Source organism: Mauremys mutica, chromosome 1 (genome assembly GCF_020497125.1).
Source record: "Mauremys mutica isolate MM-2020 ecotype Southern chromosome 1, ASM2049712v1, whole genome shotgun sequence".
NCBI lineage: Eukaryota > Metazoa > Chordata > Testudines > Geoemydidae > Mauremys > Mauremys mutica.
In genome coordinates, this window is record NC_059072.1 from 257,030,971 (window position 1) to 257,051,765 (window position 20,795).

Sequence of the window (20,795 nt, forward strand, 5' to 3'; positions counted from 1 at the left end):
AAAAAGAAGCTATGACAGGCTGAGCGTTAGCAGGCTATTGGCATAAATTAAGCTCTGTTCAGCTGCTTCTCCAGCCATGTCTGTAGTGGCTGCCTATAGGAAAGTGATGCTTCTCTTTGAAGTCCCAGTTCAGAGGTTCTCAAACTGTGGTCTGTGGACCACCAGTGCTCTGCAAGCTCCATTCAGGTGGTCCACAGATAGTTCCCTCTAAGGTGTGTGCCTGGGTAGCTGCACACGAGAGAGTGAAGGGCCACCCACCTAAGTAGTGGAGCCACGCGGCTCCACTAATTAGGTGTCTGGACCTGGAGAAGATGCACATGTAAGGTGAGGTGGTGGTCTTAAGGGGAATAGGGGGTAGGTGGGAGGGGGCAGTGGGGTGAGAAGAGAGGGTGGGAGGAATTTGGGATGTGCAGGGCTGCGGCAGCCAGAGAAAGAGGAGACTTTCCCCAGCTCTAGGGCTGTGGCTGCCAGGGAGAGATGGCCCTCCTTCCCAGCCTCAGCTCCGTGGCTGCTGTGGCAGGGGAGAGACCCCCTTCCTTCCCAGCCCCAGCTTGGGGGCTGCCGCGGCCGGGGAGAGAGGGCACATCCATCGCATTAGAAAGGTAAGACTATTGATATTAAAATATGAGTTGTGTTCTTTATTTGTAGAACAAAAAAACCTTTATTATTATTAAGGTTTTTTTATATAGTGCTTTTATCCAAAGCGCTTTACAATAGTTAGCTAACGGTACAAACAACATTTGGAAAGATCATTAAGTGGTCCGCCGAGACCCTCAGTAATTTTCAAGTGGTCCGCGAAAAAAAAAGTTTGAGAACAACTACACTACAGGAATGCCAAAAGCAGATCTTCAACAAGGAGTCCCCACTGCCTCTCTTAGCCCAGCATCTCTGTGGAACTGAGCAGCATTTAGCATGAAACTTACATAAAACACCTAAACTGGAAAGTTTACATTTTTTTAAGAGATTAAGAGAAGCAGGGAGAAAAAGGGGGTGAGAGGTCAGGAAAGTAGAGGGCTGGCATAAGTGGGCGAGGGCCAGTAGCATTTTAGATTGGCAAGGGGGAGCATCGGCCTTGGAGGTCGGCCATCTTGCAAATGAAAACCAAGGTAGAGATCTACAGGTCGAATGTCCGCTCTGTGTTGCTTTATGTGGCGGAAACATGGAGGACCAACAAGAAGATAGAAAGTCGGCTTCGGGGTTTTGAAGAAAGGTGTCTTAGGCGAATTCTTAACATACACTGGCCGCAGTGTATCACCAATGTTGAAATGAGCCGATTAACGGGCATTAACAACATAGTGGATGAAGCCAAACAACGAAGATGGAGATGGTTGGGGCATGTGTTGAGAATGGGCGCTGATAGACACCCTCATATTGCCCTACGATGGACACCACAAGGAAGGAGGAGGAGAGGTAGACCATTGGGGACGTGGCGAAGGACCATTGAAGAGGAAATGAAAGGCATGGGAATGAAGTGGGATGAAATTTGCTGCCTCGCTCAAGAACGAAATGAATGGAGGAGAATGGTTGATGCCTTATGCTCCACTGGGAGTGAATAAGAGGAAGAGAAAGGGGGAGCATAGGAAGCTGCAGTTCAGAAGGGTTCCAAAATCAGTAACATTTTAAAGGAGAAACTCCTTCTCCCTGCTTTCCATTATTTTACAAGGAGGTGATGGGGAAATAAGGTGAAAGACAATTTGTCTTTTTGCATTATCTATTTAACATAAAGGGCATGATGATTCTTCTTGGGGTCATAGCCGTTCACTATTGTGAGTTGGTTAAATGGCTGTGAAATCATCCAAATGGCTTCACTGTCCAATCAGAATATGGCTTTGGCCACAGGGAGTCTGTAGCCATGCTCCAGTAGTTATCTCAAAGCCTTAATGTCACACTGCACTATACAGTATCTGCAGAGGAACAGGTGTAACTGAAATATCTGGAGCAGAGTGGAAGTACCAGTTTGGTGCTGGTACTGTTAAACTGCATCCCCTACATACAGCAGCCTAAATGAGAGTAAAACACACTCAAACAGCTACAAAATAAAGCACTGAACTAACGGGTACAGCCAAAACCAATCTGGCAAAGACCTAGCAGGGCTGTGAATTTCCCACAACTTGTTACTGACTTTTGGCTCTCTTTATGGGCTTTTATTTGAAGCTCTTTCAGCCTTGTACTCCTGCTGTCACAGAATGAGGAGAAAAGCCTGTGCATCATCCTCACTGTCTGAACAAATGCTAGCAGGAAATCGGTTGCTACAAATGTGCACCTCCAGTGGCTATATTTTGATCTTCTCCCATCCCACACCCCTCAACACCCTTCCCCCAGCAGGCACCCCGACCTACCTGCTCTGGGTACTGGCATTTACCTATAGGTACTGGGCATGTGCTTTTTTCTGTAGTGCCACCCCATAATCCAAAAAGCAAGAACAAGTAGGTCTCTATGATCCAATTGTAATTATTTCTTATATTTCAACAGGAGTGACAGGACCTGAGGGTATACCTGGGCAACCTGGCATTCCAGGATTTGATGGTCAACCTGGTCAGAAAGGAGAACCTGGTCCTTCTGGTCCTCCAGGTAAGTCTGTGTATTCTTTAAAGACTCTGTTCTTCATTACAAAGGGACTATAAAAGATTGCTTATTAAGAAAAATAAGGTTGGCAGTTGGATAAAGATGGCACAAGAAGCAGAGACACATAACAAAAACACTTGTAGCATTTAAAAGCACATGGTTATTGAAGGAATTTCTGGCACCTCCAAGAGATTTTTTGATGTATTTTAGTGACAGATAAGGCTATTTCACATAGAATTATATGGCCATGTGTTATTTGCCCCAGTCCTTATAAAAGATGGGGGTAGATCAGATACCCAGATAAAGAAAATACAGCTACAGTGAATAAAAGATGTACAGGTTCAAAACCTCCACCTTTCTGTTAGGGTAGAGCTACCAGTTACAACTGCAGGAGAAGATGTGTTCGATGCAATTATTAATAATGAAAAGACTCTGGATTTGGAGAGATTACCTGTGGAATTTTATAATACCTTTATTGAGTGTCAAGCGTCTTATTTTACATGGCTTAATCTAGAAAAGATGACTCAGAAAGGAAATGTTCACAGTCTAGAAATATCTTCAAGATAACAATATATTCAAAAGAATAAGTTATTCATAGTCCTCAAAGTGATAGCCTGGTGATCAGGAATTGAGAATTTAAGATCTCTGCCTAGTTTTAATGAAACAGAAGTTAATATGGTACTTTGATTTAATTGATTTTTTTTAACCTAAATAGGACCTGAAAGAGTATTTTTATTTTGGGTTACATTGGAGGGATCTCTAAAAGTTTAAGCCTGATGTTTAGCAGCACTTTTAAAAGCAAAGAAAGAAACAGAGATTTTGAATAAATGAGAAAATCACTGCACAAGAAGGTGATGAATTAGGTCACCGTTAGGAACACTGTGCTCAATTCTGGTTGTCTTATTATAAAAGTGGTGTTACAGAGATGGAAAAGGTACTGCAGAGGATAGCCAGAATGATTCAGTTATTTTCTGAATTTAGTTCTACAGCAAGGCAGAGAGACTAGGCCTCTATTCTTTGGAAAGGAACAGGGCTGCCCAGAGGATTCAGAGGGCCTGGGGCAAAGCAATTTCGGGGGCCCCTTCCATAAAAAAAGTCGCAATACTATAGAATACTATATTCTCGTGAGGGCCTGGGGCAAATTGCTCCACTTGCCCCCTCCTCTGGGCAGCCCTGGAAAGGAAGAAACCTCAGTGAAGTATGTACAGTTCTGATGGGAATAGAAAGGATAGAAGCTACAAGAGTATCTGATTTTCTGTCAATTAGGGGCATAAACCAAACTAGGGGAAAGTCAGGTCCCAAAGGAGTCTAGGCAGAACTTCAGTAGGCAGCACTGGTGGTAGACCATGTATGGAATTCTCCACAGAAGGCAGCAACAGGAACAGCTTTAATTAGGGTTAAAGGCAGAGTTAGACAAGTATTTGGAGCGGGGGGATTGGGACACACACACATGACATTACAGAACATACAAGAGAGTGTGTGAATCCAGCCTGGGATGCCCAACCCTTATTAATCCCTACAATATGTTTGTTTATATAAAACACTCCATGATAAAAGAATAGATTGTTTGGATTGGATTGGAAAATTATAAAAATGAAGATGTGCAGAGGAATATTAGTAAACTAACAAGATTATAAGCAATATGTTGTATCTGTGTTGGTCCCAGGGCATGAGAGAGGCAAGGTAGGTGAGATAATATCTTTTATTGGACTAACTTCTGTTAGTGAGAGAGGCAAGGTTTTGAGCTTACACAGAGCTCTTTTTCAGGTCACCTTGTCTCTCTGAGATTATAAGTAATTGTTTCAGTTGAACTGATTGATCTGTACAAAGCATTTGCAGTATTGTATGTTAAGAGCACAGCATAGTACAGGGATCGGTAACCTTTGGCATGCGGCACGCCAGGGTGCTTACATGCTGCGTCCGCAGGTTCGGCCAGTCGCAGCTCCCACTGGCCACAGTTCGCCGATCCAGGCCAATACAACCAGCACATCCCTCGGCCCACGCCACTTCCTGCAGCCCCCATTGGCCTGGGATGGTGAACCGCAGCCAGGGGGAGCTGCAATTGGCCGAACCTGCGGACGTGACAGGTAAACAAACGGGCCCGGCCCGCCAGGATGCTTATCCTGGCGAGCCGCATGCCAAAGGTTGCCGATCCCTGGCATATTACTTACAATCCATGGTAAAGGACACTTTAGAAAAACCTAAGAAAGATAGATAGATAGATCTGAAAATAATAGATGATAGCAATTCTAACCACTATAATCATAGAGTCATAGAATATTAGGATTGGAAGAGACCTCAGGAGGTCATCTAGTCCAATCCCCTGCTCAAATCAGGACCAACACCAACTAAATCATTCCAGCCAAGGCTTTGTAAAGCCGGGCCTTAAAAACCTCTAAGGATGGAGATTCCACCACCTCCCTGGGTAACCTATTCCAGTTCTTCACCACCCTTCTGGTGAAATAGTGTTTCCTAATATCCAACGTAGACCTCCCGCACTGCAACTTGTGACCATTGCTTCTTGTTCTGTCATCTGCCACCACTGAGAACAGCCTAACTCCATCTTCTTCAGGTAATTGAAGGCTATCAAATCCCCCCTCACTCTTCTCTTCTGCAGACTAAATAAGCCCAGTCCCCTCAGCCTCTCCTCATAAATCATATGCCCCAGCCCCCTAATCATTTTTGTTGCCCTCCACTGGACTCTCTCTAATTTGTCCACATCCCTTCTGTAGTGTGGGGACCAAAACTGGACGCAATACTCCAGATGTGGCCTCACCAGTGCCAGATAGAGGGGAATAATCACTTCCCTCGATCTGCTGGCAAGGCTCCTACTAATACAGCCCAATATGCCATTGGCCTTCTTGGCAATGAGGGCACACTGCTGACTCATACCCAGCTTCTCTACCACTGTAATCCCCAGGTCCTTTTCTGCAGAACTGCTGCTTAGCCAGTCAGTCCCTAGTCTGTAGCAGTGCATGGGATTCTTCCTTTTTAAGTGCAGGACTCTGCACTTGTCCTTGTTGAACCTCTTATAATAATCTTGCAAAACAAGTTCCATTATAATTTCCTTTTTTTCACACTCCTGTAACTTTCTGAAGTTTTGGGGTTGAAATTTTATGCTTGGGGGGATAGATCAGTGGTTTGAGCATTGGCTTGCTAAACCCAGGGTTATTAGTTCAATCCTTGAGAGGGCCATTTAGGGATCTGGGGCAACAACAAAAAATCTACTTGGTCCTGCTAGGGAAGGCAGGGGACTGAATTCAATGACCTTTCAAGGTCCCCTCTAGCTCTATAAGATAGGTATCTGCCCACAGAGGAATAGCTTGAGAAAATTTAAACAAAATCCCTTTAGCCATTTGAATCATGAGAGCATAAAGAAACATTTTCCATTTTAAAAATAAATAAAATAGAACCATCTTTCTTATCACATGGGGCTTACTCAAAAATAGATGAACTTTCGGATTTGATGCCTGATTAGGCTATAATGAACAGTATGTGATTTGCTACATTTGAAAAAAAATACATAAAATTACAAATACTTGAAAATGCAAGACTCCAAATGCATAGAAGAACATTCTGTCAGTGCACATTGGTCTGACCAGCAACCACTGAAGTCAATAAGAGTGTATTTTTTTTTACTTCAGTAGGCACTGGTCAGAGCCTAAGGTTACAGGTGTAACTTCACTGACTTTATTTACATTGATGAGAGATCAGAAACATGCCATTAAAGATAGATGTGGTGCCCATGAATTGTTAGTGCAGCAAGCAATTTAGCTCTGTACTTTTTAGTAGGCACTCATACCATTCCCAAAGTTTGTTAATTGCAGAGGCTGAATAGATGCAGAAGGAGGTGTGCTAGCAACTTGTGGAGGCTGCATTCCTTGGAAACTTTGGTCAATTTGTTTGAATGAAGCAACAAAGAAGTTGTGCTGGGAAACGTGGCAGACAATTAACACAATCAGAAGTTGCGGCTTGTAAGATCTGCCAGCAAACTAGTTCTTCACTGAGGATTTGACAGGCCCCACAACACATGAGACCTCTGCAGCTCTATTCCTCTAAAGCTTAGAGATCCACAGGACCTGAACTTTTGAAAAACATCAAAGGACATATTTGAATGGAGGCTTCACTATAGCTATGGGTCAAGCATCTTACAAAGCCTGGAGATCTTGCAATCTTAATCAAATCAAATCCTTTAGGATTGTGCAGCCTGCTTTTCCAGTGCACCTAGCCCATAATGATGGCTGGGGCAGAGGCAGGCCTGGGGAAGAGGCCCGCTTCCCTGCTCCCTTTGAGGTGATGCTCATCCCTTAAGAGTGAAGGAGGGGGGGCAGTCTCTGTGCATCCTCAAGCACAGAAGCTGTATTTTTTCCCTGGTCCTTGCACGGGGCTGGCACAGGAAAAGGCTCCATCCACCCTCCTACTCTTCCCCCCATGTACACGCTCCCAATTACAATCTGCCCTCTAGTATCTTCTGGTCCTTCTAACCTCAGAAAATGTTAACTTCCATGTACACCTCTACCCTGCTATAATGCAACCCGATATAACATGGGTTCGTGTATAGCGCGGTAGCAGTGGGACTCTGGTGGCGCTTTAAAGGGTCCGGGGCTCCGGCTGCTGCGGGGAGCCCCGGGCCCTTTAAATCACCACCAGAGCCCTGCCGCCCCTACCCCAATATAACAGGGTTTCAGCTATAACGCAGTAGGGATTTTTGGCTCCCCATGACCGCGTTATAGCAGGGTAGAGGTGTATTATGTATATTGTAAACAACATGGATGAACAAAATGGGCACTTTAACAGCGCAAGAGAAACCTTTATTTTACAGAACTTGCTGATGTCTGAGTGCTTATTTCCCCCAGTCTTAATGTTGCACTCAAATTTTTTGTTGTTTTTTCATTTAATATGTGTTGTAATTTCAGACAGTTCAAATTCTTAACCGTGATTGCCTGGCAAGCCGCAGTTCTCTAGTTCCCTTTACTTGCTTTAATTTCAGCTCCATCAGAAGTTGGCACACTTTCTCTGAAGGCAGTGTTAGAGACATTTAATAATCATTCAGAGTACTTTGGTTTCATTTACTTCCATTGTCTACGTTATTTTCCTTTATGTGTTAGAGTTTAAGAAATTTAAGTAAAGTAGTATTGAACACTGCAGAGTAATTTTTCTCCCCAGATAAAACGTTTAACTCTAGTGCAAGGTTAAATACAAAATACTATACAAATACATAAGGCATAATCATTGGTTTCCTGATCATTTAAAATTGTTATTATCAACACTGTGTGCAGTCTGCTCAACCGAGTGCGATCATACAGTAGCTGTATACATTGAAAATAAATATTCAATTGATGGCTCAGATTGGATTCTCTCTATCAACACTTCTAGAAATAAAAAAGAGGTAAATGTGACTTTCTGTCTTGTAGGTCCACGAGGAGCCAGAGGTCCACCAGGCCCTGAGGGTTTACCAGGGTCCATGGGCCCACCAGGCACACCATCGGTCGCTCATGGCTTCCTTGTTACCAGACACAGCCAAACCATTGAAGAACCAGAATGTCCATCTGGAACTAAACTGATGTACTATGGCTACTCCTTACTTTACGTACAAGGCAATGAAAGGGCACATGGTCAGGATTTGGGTAAGAAATCATAAAATCGATCAAATCAAAGAAGATGTTAGCATGCATTACTGATGAGTGTGTAATGCAGCTTCATTTCAGTACAAACCAAACAAATATTTATCTTATTTGTAGGCTCATACTACACTATGTAGAGCACAGACTGCATAATAATCACACTTACTTATAGCTATTAAAGTGCTTTACCCTTTTCGAGCACTGCACAAACATGCACTGAGGAGCGTGATGGGACATACCTCCATCCCACAGGTAGAAAGGCTTAGGTGCACCTGCAGAACATGCTCCACCTGTAGAAGGAGAGTTTAAAATGGTGAAACAAGCCACAGAAAAGGGGGGAAATTTGCCTGGGAGCAGGAATACTGCTAGGGACTGCTAATGAGCTCTAGTAGCAAGGGGAGCTCAGTCTGAGGCAGGGGCCAGCCTTTCCTTCCCCCCGACTCCCCACACCTTCAGCTTTCGGCAGAGGAAGATTGACATTACAAGCTTATTACTGACAAGGGCCCTGAAGGGCTGCTTCCCATCAGTGACCTGTGACGGGACCTGGAAAGCACCTCCAGGGACTATAGAGACAAGTGAAGTGTAGCTGGACTGTGAAAAGACCCCGGCAGTGAGCTGAACACCTGCTGGGAATAGTGAGATTGCCCACAAGTGGGGCTCCCATAGGCAGGGCTTAGATTCAGCCTCCCTGGAGTTTTTATAGCAAGTTGGGGGTGGAGGGGCCTGGGGGCCCCAGGAAAATACTCCATGAGAATTTAAGCCCTGCCCTTAGGGGACCTAGGGACAAGAGACTCAATGAAACTACAGCCGAGCCCAGGGTGCGGGTCAGCCGACTACGAGGACACAATGACTTCTTTGACCAGAGAACCTCAGGCATTCAAGGCATTGCACATTTATAATATATTTGATTGCTAGTTTGGGTAATTTACTAGCTAGTAATCAAAAATATCATCTTTGTTTAATGTAAATGTGCTGGTGTTACTGAAAAGCCCTTAAGTTTTGCATTCCCTGACTTTTTATATTTAAGTTTGTGATCTTATTGTTGCTTTGATGTATCTTTTGGCATCTGATAAACAAATATACAATTCTAGAAGCAACCATTATATAAACTTGACTACCATGGAGCTGAGGGGAAAAAAATATTTTAAAGTCTGATTGGGGTCTGCCATTGGGATTTATAAAGGAGCAAAACAAGCTTGCCCTCCCCTCTCAGACTCTTATCAGAACCTCCCTTATGCACTCACCAACCTGCTGGAGTGAGCCAGGAAGTGAGTTTCAGAGTCAAGATTGCCATGTTAGCACTTTAAACATTGTGCACTGTCATCAAAATTGCACTGATTAAAATATGCCATTGCCAAATATTCACTCGAATGGAGTTTTACACATTAACCTTTTTATTACACTTTCAGGCACAGCAGGGAGCTGTCTTCGTAAATTTAGCACTATGCCATTCTTGTTCTGCAATATCAATAATGTATGCAACTTTGCATCAAGGAATGACTATTCCTACTGGCTGTCTACTCCTGAACCCATGCCAATGAGTATGGCACCTATCACTGGTGACAATATCAGGCCATTCATCAGTAGGTGAGTATTGCTCTTGCCACATTGATTATGAATATGCAGAAGACCTATTAAAAATAGAGCTGGTCAAAAAATTTTCATCAAGCTTTTTTCATATCACTCAGAATATCCTGATTTTACTTTCAATTAAATGATTGGAATTTTTCCATATTGATTTGAATTAAAATGAAAATATTTTGAGTCCCTACACCTTTTCCACTGGAAAAAGTGAAGAAATCCCAAGCCAAAAAATGATTATTTTAATTCATATGAAACAAAAATATTTATTTTGAATTGATTCATTGAAAAAATACAACAGGAAATTTTGAATTAAACAGAAATTTTGATTTTTATTCAAAATTCCAAGGGAAAAAATAATTTCTGTTTTTATACTCAGCTCTTATTAGAAGCACTTTGTGGCTCAATATCTTTTGAAAATATATCAATGTCTGTTTTAACTATCATGCAGTATGCTGCATTGTTTTGGACATTGCTTTGGTGCTTGAATACAACTAGGGTTAGTTTAAAGCAAACAATATTGCAAAGGAACCGGGTGTAGTACTGTAAAGCAATCATTTACTATTTGTAGAACTGACTCATCAGCTGGTGTAAACTGACGTAGTTACATTGAGCTCATTTGAGCTGCACCAGTTTATATTAGCTGTGGATTTGGTCCTATTTCTTTTTTTTAATTTTCTAGCATAAACTGTGTCCTTATGTAACATGCACAAGGCTTAAGGCAGAAGAGATCACATGAACTTAGTGGGCTGCACCATTATGATTTAATTAGGATCTGAGAAAGGAGCTCCAACATCTTACTAAATTGATAATCATGACACACAGGGGTCAGGCAGGGACTTCATAGGCCGTCCTGATCCTAGAGTGTGAGGTTATGCCTATGCAGCAGCTGGGAGGATGCTTCCCATCTTGGATAGACAGACACATGCTAGCTCTGCTCAGGCTAGCATGCTAAAAATAGCAGTGTGGCTACAGTGGCATGGGCAGCGGCTCGGGCTAGCTGCCCAACTACATACAAAGGAGGTTGGGTGGGATTTAATTCAGGCAACTAGTTCAACCAACCACTTATGCTACTGCATCCATACAGCTGTCCTCCCAGCTACTGTATAGACACCCTAACAACTCCTGTGTTCTCTCCCTACCATGGAGATGAGTGGGAGTGGAAATTGCTCTGGTGGGCTTTCCAAGGGAGGGAGCATGACACATGTGTCTATGTATATTAGTTATCCAGACAATTCTAAGATAATATCCCCCATCATAGGTATCCAGCATATCAAAGTACTTAACATGGCTGTTTGTTTCTCATATAACATGAACAAGCTAAGGGCCAATTTTTAAAAAGGATTCATAAGAATGAAATATCACTCCTGCATGGCAACACAACTTTGTGTGTCCCCAGACTTGGAGTTTTATGTGTCAATTGTGTAGCTGGACCCAACTTATGCAAATATTACTTCTGTACTTAATTCCCAGTTTTTTGATACCCAAAATGCCTCAAAATTTGATTGTACAGATTTTGGCCAATATTAAAAAAAAAAAGAGAGAGAGAGTAGGGATTTGGGGTGTCTGCCTTTTTTGTGCTCTACTGGCGATGCCTAAAAAGGATCTAATTTTCAGAAAATGGTGAGTGCTCTCCCTCTGAAAACTAAGCCCCATTAAGTTGTTCATGTCAGGTACCCAAAATCCCTTGAGTCACTCTTGAAAATCTTGAACAAAGAGACCACTGTTGAAATTTGCCCTTAAACTGCCCACTATCCTATGCATACAGAGTATGTGTGGTGCTTTATAAAGATTTGTAGATCTTGCAGCTTTCCCTTGAACCCTGGATTCTAAAAGATTCTACTGTGCCAAGAGTTGCCATGGAAAGGTGGTGCAGAGTGAAATTATTTTAATATGTTCTTTTGTATCTGTGCATGCCACTGTAATCTCAAAGCAGAAGGCTATCTTCATAGTCTGTTCATTTCTTTTATTATTTGAGACTGTTAAACCATCATCATCCTGCATTGAAAATTTGAAAAGATGTAAAAGTGTCACTTGCCTGCCCTGGTTCAAGAGACTTCCTTTGTCCCAAAGGCATTCATTGATGCACCAGAAATCTCTTGAAGCAAAGCAAGTACCAGGCGCCTTTTACATTCTATTTTTTTCTCTTTCATTGCTGTGCTTCTTAAAATAACCATGTAGTTTTTGTGCTGGAGTTCTAGGCAGTGTGTGAATCCTTTTATGTCAAATGTAGATGCTTTCACTCTGAATTTCTTTGCTTTTGTAGATTTAACAGAACCCAGCTTATTCCTGCTTGTTATACTTAATTTCTCTGTTGCTCTGATAATGCAATACCAAGCTGTTCATCTTAGGTATCTGGTTTGAACCAAAAGGGCCAGTGCTAATTAAAAGTGGCTATTTTTAGGGCTGTGCTGCAAGCAAGGAATTAGTGATCCCAGTCAAATTCCTAATTAGCGGGAGCCCATATGATTATCATTTGCATCATAACTGGATTTATTAGTACTTTGTTTGGCAGTCTTAGCAAAGAGAGAGAGACGCCCACCAAGGAGTTACTGAGCCTGAGCCTCCTGCTTATTTTGGGAGCCAGCAGGTCAGAAGTAGAATGTACATACCTGAACTAAAAGAATCTTTGTTTGTAAACCTCTCAGAATGTTGTTTTCTCAAGCCCAATGTTCCAGTTGGTTGGCTAAGTTGTCCTTTATTCAGAGATAAGGACCCCAGACATAAATAAAAGTCACCTTTAAAGGGAATACATATGGAACCCTCATCTTTAAATGTTTCACTGGCCTTCCCAAGAAGTCTTCAGTTCCTCCAAGAAGTGCTGGTGTTCTCTCCAGAAGTCATATAAGTCTACAGCTAAAGTAATGTGTTGATCCTAGTTGCTCCTGGTCTCACCAGACCTTCTTCTAGTTCTTTAGCCATTTTCCCTTCAGTATTAATAACATTTCACATATGCTGGCTGTTGAAATTTAAAATTTAAAAGAGAAAAAAGGGTAAATGTATTAAACTATTCAGTTTATAATAATAAGGCCCTTCCTTTCCTTTATCCAGTGAAGACGAGTAGGATTAGTGACTCCAAAGGTCTGATTTTCCTAGTGTTGGTCTTGTAAATTCTGAACTTGCTGTGCAAACAACTCCTGAAAAGAGGAAATAAATGTTACTATTCCAAGTACATTGAGTTCCTTGCTGTCCTGTTCTTTATAGATGCTCTGTGTGTGAGGCTCCTGCCATGGTAATTGCAGTTCACAGCCAAACAGTTCAAATACCATTGTGCCCTGAAGGCTGGATGTCGCTTTGGATTGGTTACTCCTTTGTAATGGTAAGTGCACCAGGATATCACCTGGATCAGAAAAATAATTTATGCTGGTGTTTGATATATTCCTGCCTTTAGAAAGGTACTGTCTGTCTGTGCTATTGCAGGGAAACAAGGGTCAGAGGATGAGGTCTCTGCTCTTTTGGTGACTTTAGAAACATGTTGGCTATTTAGTTAATGTGAGAGAATAATTTAGTAACAATTCACTTTCTAGTTTCTAGCAAAGTAATTCCTCTCACAAAACACACTGTCATTCCCTTGTTTACAGCTTCAACACAAATGCCAAGGACTAAATGAACATGGAAATTAACAGACCTTCCTACTGTCCCTCCAGATCAGGGTTGCAGAACCTTCACAGAGCAATATAGAGCCACTGCCTCTGCTCTTCCTGATCTCTCCATGAATAGGGCCTTTGTCTAATTGAATTTTTGATCTTTTGTGCAGTCTCTGGTGTGCTTCAGTACCAAACTTTATCTGACACAGTCTCTGGTAATGCAAGGCAATTCAGTTCTGTGGGCCCTAACACCAGTGGATTCCATACTCTCCCTGATTGCCTTCAACACCATGCTCCTCCCAGGGCCCAAGATACCCTGCCCCTGGAAACCATTCCTCCCACTATCCTCCCAGTTTTCCCAGACTCCCACTGCTCCCAACTGACCACCCATTATCCCAAAGCAGGAGGAAAGAGCAGCAGCAGGTTCTCCACCACATTACTGAAAAGAGGGGGGGAAATGCATATGGCAAAGTATTGGTTTAAAAGAGTTACAACCTACTGTCACTAAGGGCTTGTCTACATTACCTGCTGGATCAACGGGTAGCGATCAATCCAGCGGGGGTCGATTTATCGTGTCTAGACTAGACACGATAAATCAACTACCGAGCGCTCTCCCGTCGACTCCGGTACTCCACCAGGCCAAGAGGCACAGGCGGAGTTGATGGGAAAGCATCAGCCATTGACTTACCGCAGTGAAGATACCGCGGTAAGTAGATCTAAGTATGTCGACTTCAGCTACGTAATTAACGTATCTGGAGTTGTGTAACTTAGATCGATCCCCTCCCCCCTCCAGTGTAGACCTGGCCTTAAAGAGTTAGATCAGGGGTCGGCAACCTATGGCACGCGTGCCAAAGACGGCACGCGGGCCAATTTTTAATGGCATGCTGGAGCCTGCCGGGACTCCAGCATGCCATTAAAAATCCTGTCCAGCCCGGCCCGCTCTCCTCTGCCCTCTGCTCCCCCCGCAGGGGCAGGGAGCAGAAGCATAGCCATGCGCACAGGGTGGGCAAATGGCCCCACTCTCCCGGCACGGCAAGCCGCGGGGTCCGCGCTCCCGGGCCGGAGCACCGGGCCGAGCGCAGCAAGCTGCCGGCCCCTCTCCCGCCTTCTCCCCTCCCCTAGAGCCCTGCCGCCATGCGCAGCGCTCTGGGGGTTGGGGATGCGCGCTCCCGTGCGGCAGCGTTTGGCTCTGCAGGGAGGCAGACATGCTCCCCGCTCAAATGGAGGGGCGGGGCTGTGTGCTCCCACGGAGCAGCGTATCTAGCTCTGTGTGGAGCCTCATGGTAAGGGGCCCAGGGCTGGGGGGGTTGGATAGAGGTGGGGGCAGTCAGGGGACAGGGAGCAGACGGGGGGTGGGGGTGGCTAGGGGTGGGGGTCTCTGGAGGGGGCAGTCAGGGAGCAGTGGGGGTTGGATGGGGCAGGGAGTCCCGGGGTTTGTGAGGGGGCAGGGGGTGGATAGGGGTCAGGGCAGTCAGGGGACCGAGAGCAAGGAGGATCCTGGGGGGGCAGTTAGGGTGGGGGGTCTCTGGAGGGGGTGGTCAGGGGACAAGGAGCTGGGAGGGTTGTATGAGTTGGGAGTTCTGAGGGTCCTGTCAGGAGGCAGGGGTGTGGAGAGGGGTTGGGGCAGGAAGGGAGTGGGGCGGGGTTGGATGGATCAGGAGTTCTGGGGGTCCTGTCAGGGGGCAGGGAGTGGTTGGATAGGCATGGGAGTCCCGGGGGTCTGGCTGGGGACGGGGGTGTGGATAAGGGTCGGGGCAGTCAGGGGACAGGTAGGGGGTAGGGTTCAGTCTGGGGACAAGGAACAGGGAGGCTTAGATAGGGGGTGGGGTCCTGGGTGGCAGTTGGGGGAAGGGGTCCCAGGAGGGGGTAGTCAGGGGACAAGGAGCAGTGGGGTTGGGAGTTCTTAGGGGAGCAATCACCGAGCCCTCTCCCCTGAGCCCTGACCCCCACCACACACACACCACGCCCTCTGCCCTGAGCCCTGCACACCCCGCAGGCCCCTGCCCTGAGCCCTGTACCTCCCTCATACACACCCAGCCCTCTGCTTGACTTCTTCATCTCCCCCCACCCCACAACCCTAGCCCTGACTCTGGCACCCCCACCCATACCCAGCCTCCCCCTCTGCCCTGACACCTACACCCCCGCACATACCCAGCCCCCAGCCCTGACTCCAGCCCTCTGCCCCCAGCCCTCTGGGTCCTGGCTACCGGCCCCGCACAGCCCGCTGCTGGTCTGGGGTTCTGGCTGACAGACCCTTGCCAGCCGGGGTCCCGGCCGCAGGCCTCGCTCAGCCCCCTGCCGGCCTAGGTGAACAGAACCCCAGACCAGCAGCGGGCTGAGCGGGCCGGCAGCGTAAGACCAACATTTTAATTTCATTTTAAATGAAGCTTCTTAAACATTTTGAAAACCTTGTTTATTTTACAATACAACACTAGTTTAGTTATATAATATATAGACTTATAGCGAGAGACCTTCTAAAAAACATTAAAATGTATTACCGGCACATGAAACCTTAAATTAGAGTGAATAAATGAAGACTCGGCACACCGCTTCTGAAAGGTTGCCAACCTCTGAGTTAGATATTTCTAACCTGATTGATTTACTTGCATTTTCCCAGCATACCAGCGCTGGTGCTGAGGGTTCCGGGCAAGCTCTGGCATCTCCAGGTTCCTGTCTAGAGGAGTTCCGCAGTGCTCCCTTCATAGAATGCCATGGTCGTGGAACTTGTAACTATTATGCAAATGCTTACAGTTTTTGGCTTGCCACTATAGAGAGAAACGAGATGTTCAAGTAAGTTATAGTTGATTTTTCTTTCTAAAATTCATATTCACGGCTTACTATACATCTGTAAAAGCAACAGTGTGAAACTTGCTTTAAAGTAACACTAGGATTGTTCTAGATTAAGCTTAAAAGATGAATAGCTATTGGTAGTCTATTTGATTAAGATATACAGTTAAAATGCTTGTAAAAATAATGTTTTTTGGGAGAAATAATGAATATACATTTTGGTAGTATTTACCAAATGAAACCTATTTACAGTATTCCTTTTAGGATGACCTAAGAGTGTTTGTACCTCCACCACACCTGTGTTTCACTTGTGTGATTTCAGTCGTAATTGGGATACACTGACATCTTGATAGAAATTAACCAAGAGCATAATCTCATCCCTAGTGGATATTAGCTCATAATAGAACCACTGCAAACTAGCACAGCTGTTGACATCTCCTCAGAAAGGGTATGTGTGCATTGCGAATGAAAACCTGTGGCTTGCCTGTGCCAGCTGCCTGGGACTCACAGGGCTTGGGCTAATAGGGTATTTAATGGTGGTGTAGACGTTCAGGCTTGGGCTGGAGCCCAGGCTCTAGGATTCTGTGAGATGAGAGGGTCCCAGAGTTTGGACTGCAGCCCAAGCCCAAACATCTACACCATAGTTAAACAGAGCCCTGTGAGCCGGAGTCAGCTGGCATGGGCCAGCCATGGGTATCTAATTGCAGGGTAGACATACTCAGAGAGGCAGAGAACTGAATGAGCTTGAACAATTATTTATCATTCACCCATGACCTTCACCCTGTGCAGAAGGGCCTATGCACAACGTCTGTACTATTTAGGCTCTAAATTGAGGAATTAAGTGATGCAAAGCCTTGTGCTAGCCGCTACCCAAGAATAAATATCACTCTTTAGTACAAGGAAGGCTACTCAGAGAAAAAGAGAGAAGAATGAGCATCATAGTTACTTTATTCCTTATGTCCCTCACAAGGTGAGAACTGTAAAGCTTAGCATCCCTTTCTCTTTATGAACACCACAGAAACAGTGTTGTACCAATATAATAAAAACCAGCAGGATCTTATTAAGAGGGATAAGGCAAAGATGCCACATTTATTGTAAATACCATAACAAAACAAAAGACAATGTTTTCCTACTTGTTTCCATTACTACTTATTCCTTATACACACACACACACATATTCATCCACACAATCATTCATTCAGGTTCTGTATAGATGTTATAGTTACCAGCCTAGATGTTGCTCATGCCAAGTTACTGGCCAGGTATCTTGGTCATGAGGATGGAGCCGAGCCTGTGTCAGATGCATCTGATGCTCCTGGAGGCTGGTATCAGAACCATAGACTCAAAATCCTTATTCTTTAGAGTCCAGTTTTATAGGGATTTTTCCCTATGTTAGTTGATAGGAGTTGCTTCATTCTGCTGTTGCTAAATCAATCAGCAGATGGCTGGCTCCATTCTGTCAGATACTTGTTTTTCCTTCCTTTGAGGTGTGGTGGGTCATCTGGTTGATCCCACTTGACACCTTCTTCAGCCAACACTGAATTCTTCAGACTGGTAACTCCCTAACCATTCAGTCACATACATTCTCTATCTTAATCACATCTATTTCACTGTCTCTTTGCTTTTTGGGGTGTTACCAATTTATGTGAGACTCCCTGTCTTTTAACAATGAAAGATAAAGTGAGATGAAAACTTACAGAGGGTGGGGGTCTCTATCTATACACTATAGCAGCTACTGTTTTGGCTTATTTAGAGTTAATTAATGTTTAACAAGTTTTATACAAAGTATTTCTTTGAGCAGGCTTCACACAGACACAGCTGGTGGCTTGCAGGTTAGAATCACAAATTTACTTTTAACATAAACCTTTAGTTATGAGGCATCAATTAACAATAAGTCATTTTTCATATAAACCATGTCTAATATAAACCTTCTTTAATATCCCTACAACAGTCCTAGTTTGTACATCATACACCCTTGGGTAGGGGACCAATCCTGCAACCTTACCTCATGTGAATTTGAATTGCAGGCTTGAGGTCTGGATTATTAAAGGCACATAGTCAATACAAAAAAAATCATACTTCTGTCTAAAAATATTTTACCCACTTTTGTTTTTAATAATTCCTTATAACTAAAGAGTTTAGAGAGACAGATCTTTTTCAGTTTGTTTTGTTTATTTTGACAACACTTTGTATATAGTCATTCCCCCCATTAAGAATAGCAAATTACTATGACTGATTTTCTGGAAGAAGTGACCGGATAGTCTGCAGAGACCTAGGCACTCGATTCAGCTCTGCCAGCGTTTCTCAGTTTTTCATTAACAGACTAAACTTCTGTATTAAAAACACTGCCAAGTTAACAATAAACTTGCAAACTGATATTTTTGTATTAGCAGTTATTGATGGTTGTCTTTTTTTTTTAATAGGAAACCTACTCCTTCAACTCTGAAAGCAGGGGACTTGCGCTCAAACGTTAGCCGTTGTCAAGTCTGTATGAGAAGAACATAATGACTTTTGAATTTCAACTAATGTCACAATATGGTGCTATTTGTTTAACAGCAATGAAGCTTAGACTTATATCATATGTACCTCATTGTTGTCCAGTATGAAAACAGTAAAGTGCCTTATAGGAACTTGCATAACTAACACGCACTGCTTTACTGGCCCTGTACTAGCTGAAGAAGAAAAGAGACAACAAAGATAAGCTTCAAATACCAAATGGCACTTTTGGTAAAAGAAATGTTTATGTAAATGCAATGCACTGACAGTATCAAAAAGCCAGAGTTCATGCAGAAAAAATCAAAGGTGCTAGGAGGTATGTTGCTGTGCCTTACTTTTGACTCCCCTTTCTTGTATTATATATTTAGATTCATTTCTCCTACCCAGATACGTATGCTATTACCATTGTCTAGCTATCTCAAAATTCCAGACTCTTAGGTATGTACTTATTGTTCCTGTACAAAGTAATACTAATATAAAGAAGAGTTTTGTGATTACAGATTATGGTTAAAGAGCAAGTATCCATATTTTCAAAACATAGGGTGCCATCCAGCTTGCTTTTCTATTTGTAGTGCTTACTTCCACCCTAGTCCTATTGGTTTCAGTGGGACTATGCTCCAAAGGAAGGGTTTGCCAAACTAGTTCCACAAATGGGCAATTAAGTGTTTCTGCTATGTTTGGTACTATGCAGCTTCTTCATGCAGTGGAACAATTTTTCCTGTGGAATAAGGAATGGTCCAGTTGTGGTTAGGAAAAAAAAAATATATATATATATATTAGTAATTTATATAGGTATCAACAATTAGGCAAATCAAGCTTTGAGTTTGCTACAATTTCAAAAAGAAGCTTACATCATTTTTCCTCTTTTTCAATACAGTGTCATAAATTAGATGTTAAATGCCAAAATACTTAATGTGAAACATCTGTTTTCTTTCGCTCATTTCAGTACCTAAATGTAAATTGCAGAGAATGAACCCAGGTTAATGGCTATTTGTGTTTATTATAGTAAAACGTGCTTTGAGCTTACAATGTTTATTCTGTATTTAATATTTTCAGAGTTTTAAAAACTAATCACACACTGAATGACTTGATTTTCAAATTTAAAAGGCCTTAATTTTGTTAATATTCCCCCAAAAAAGTTTTTTGAAATGTTCAAAGAAATAGTTCTATTGGATCTCTATGCAAATATTCTGATGTTTGAGCACATCTGTGTCTAAAACTATTTTATAGACTATAACCATGCAAATACAAAAATATTTTTGACAATGCCAAGGCCTTTTATGTCATTTCTTAAATGTGTATTTCTTAAAAAATCAAATTTGTAATAAAACTATTTGTGTAAAAAAATTTTTTTACTAATTTGTTATTCCTGTTTACCCAGCAACAATAAATTATTTCTTAATAAGCCACTAATAAATGTACAAGCTTGATGAAACCTTAGATCATTTTTGTTCTGCACATCTTGAAACCATAAAATATTTTTGACAGGAGGAAATAAGGAGACAGCTCTGACACCTTACAAGAACTAGTAATGGAAGGCAAAACATGGTTGACACATTATCAACACAGGTCTTATGTTGAGGTGTTTGGGTTTTTTTTCAAATTAAAAATCTCACTTGAATTAAATCAGAGGTCAAAAAGCTACCTGTACATGAGGCAGAGTGGCCTCCCTTCCAACTGGAGAGTGAGGGACCACTATAGTCTGCCTGGTGGGCAGAGCTGAATCCGCCCCGACCCGGCACTGAAAGTCCTGGGGTGGGACAGGAAGTATAAAAGGAGAGCCCTGAAGCTCAATTAGGGGTGGACCACCAGAAGGAGCAGAGATCCAGGGGCGGCTCCAGACCCCAGCACACCAAGCGTGTGCTTGGGGCGGCATGCCGCGGGGGACACTCTGCCAGTCGCCGGGAGGGCGGCAGGCGGCTCCGGTGGACCTCCCGCAGGCGTGCCTGCGGAGGGTTCGGTGGAGCTGCGGGACCGGCGGACCCTCCACAGGCACGCCTGCGGGGAGGTCCACCGGAGCCGCGGGACCGGCGACCGGCAGAGCGCCTCCCGCAGCATGCCACCCTGCTTGGGGCGGCGAAATGTCTAGAGCCGCCCCTGCAGAGATCTTTGCAGGAACCTGGACTAGCCCCTGAGTGGAGCTGTGCCCTGTGAT

General features: G+C 43.7%; 1 protein-coding gene across 1 annotated transcript in view; it reads left to right on the plus strand.

The window, feature by feature from the left end:
* Positions 1-20,076, plus strand: part of COL4A1 (collagen type IV alpha 1 chain) — a 217,260-nt gene extending 197,184 nt beyond the window's left edge. Inside the window, exons 47-52 of the mRNA XM_045007958.1 lie at positions 2,473-2,571; positions 7,980-8,192; positions 9,599-9,776; positions 12,975-13,089; positions 15,975-16,147; positions 18,568-20,076. Coding sequence (XP_044863893.1) covers positions 2,473-2,571; positions 7,980-8,192; positions 9,599-9,776; positions 12,975-13,089; positions 15,975-16,147; positions 18,568-18,649 — 860 coding nt within the window. The 3' untranslated portion in view covers positions 18,650-20,076. The remainder of the gene's footprint in view (positions 1-2,472; positions 2,572-7,979; positions 8,193-9,598; positions 9,777-12,974; positions 13,090-15,974; positions 16,148-18,567) is intronic.
* The last annotated feature ends 719 nt before the right edge of the window (positions 20,077-20,795 follow it).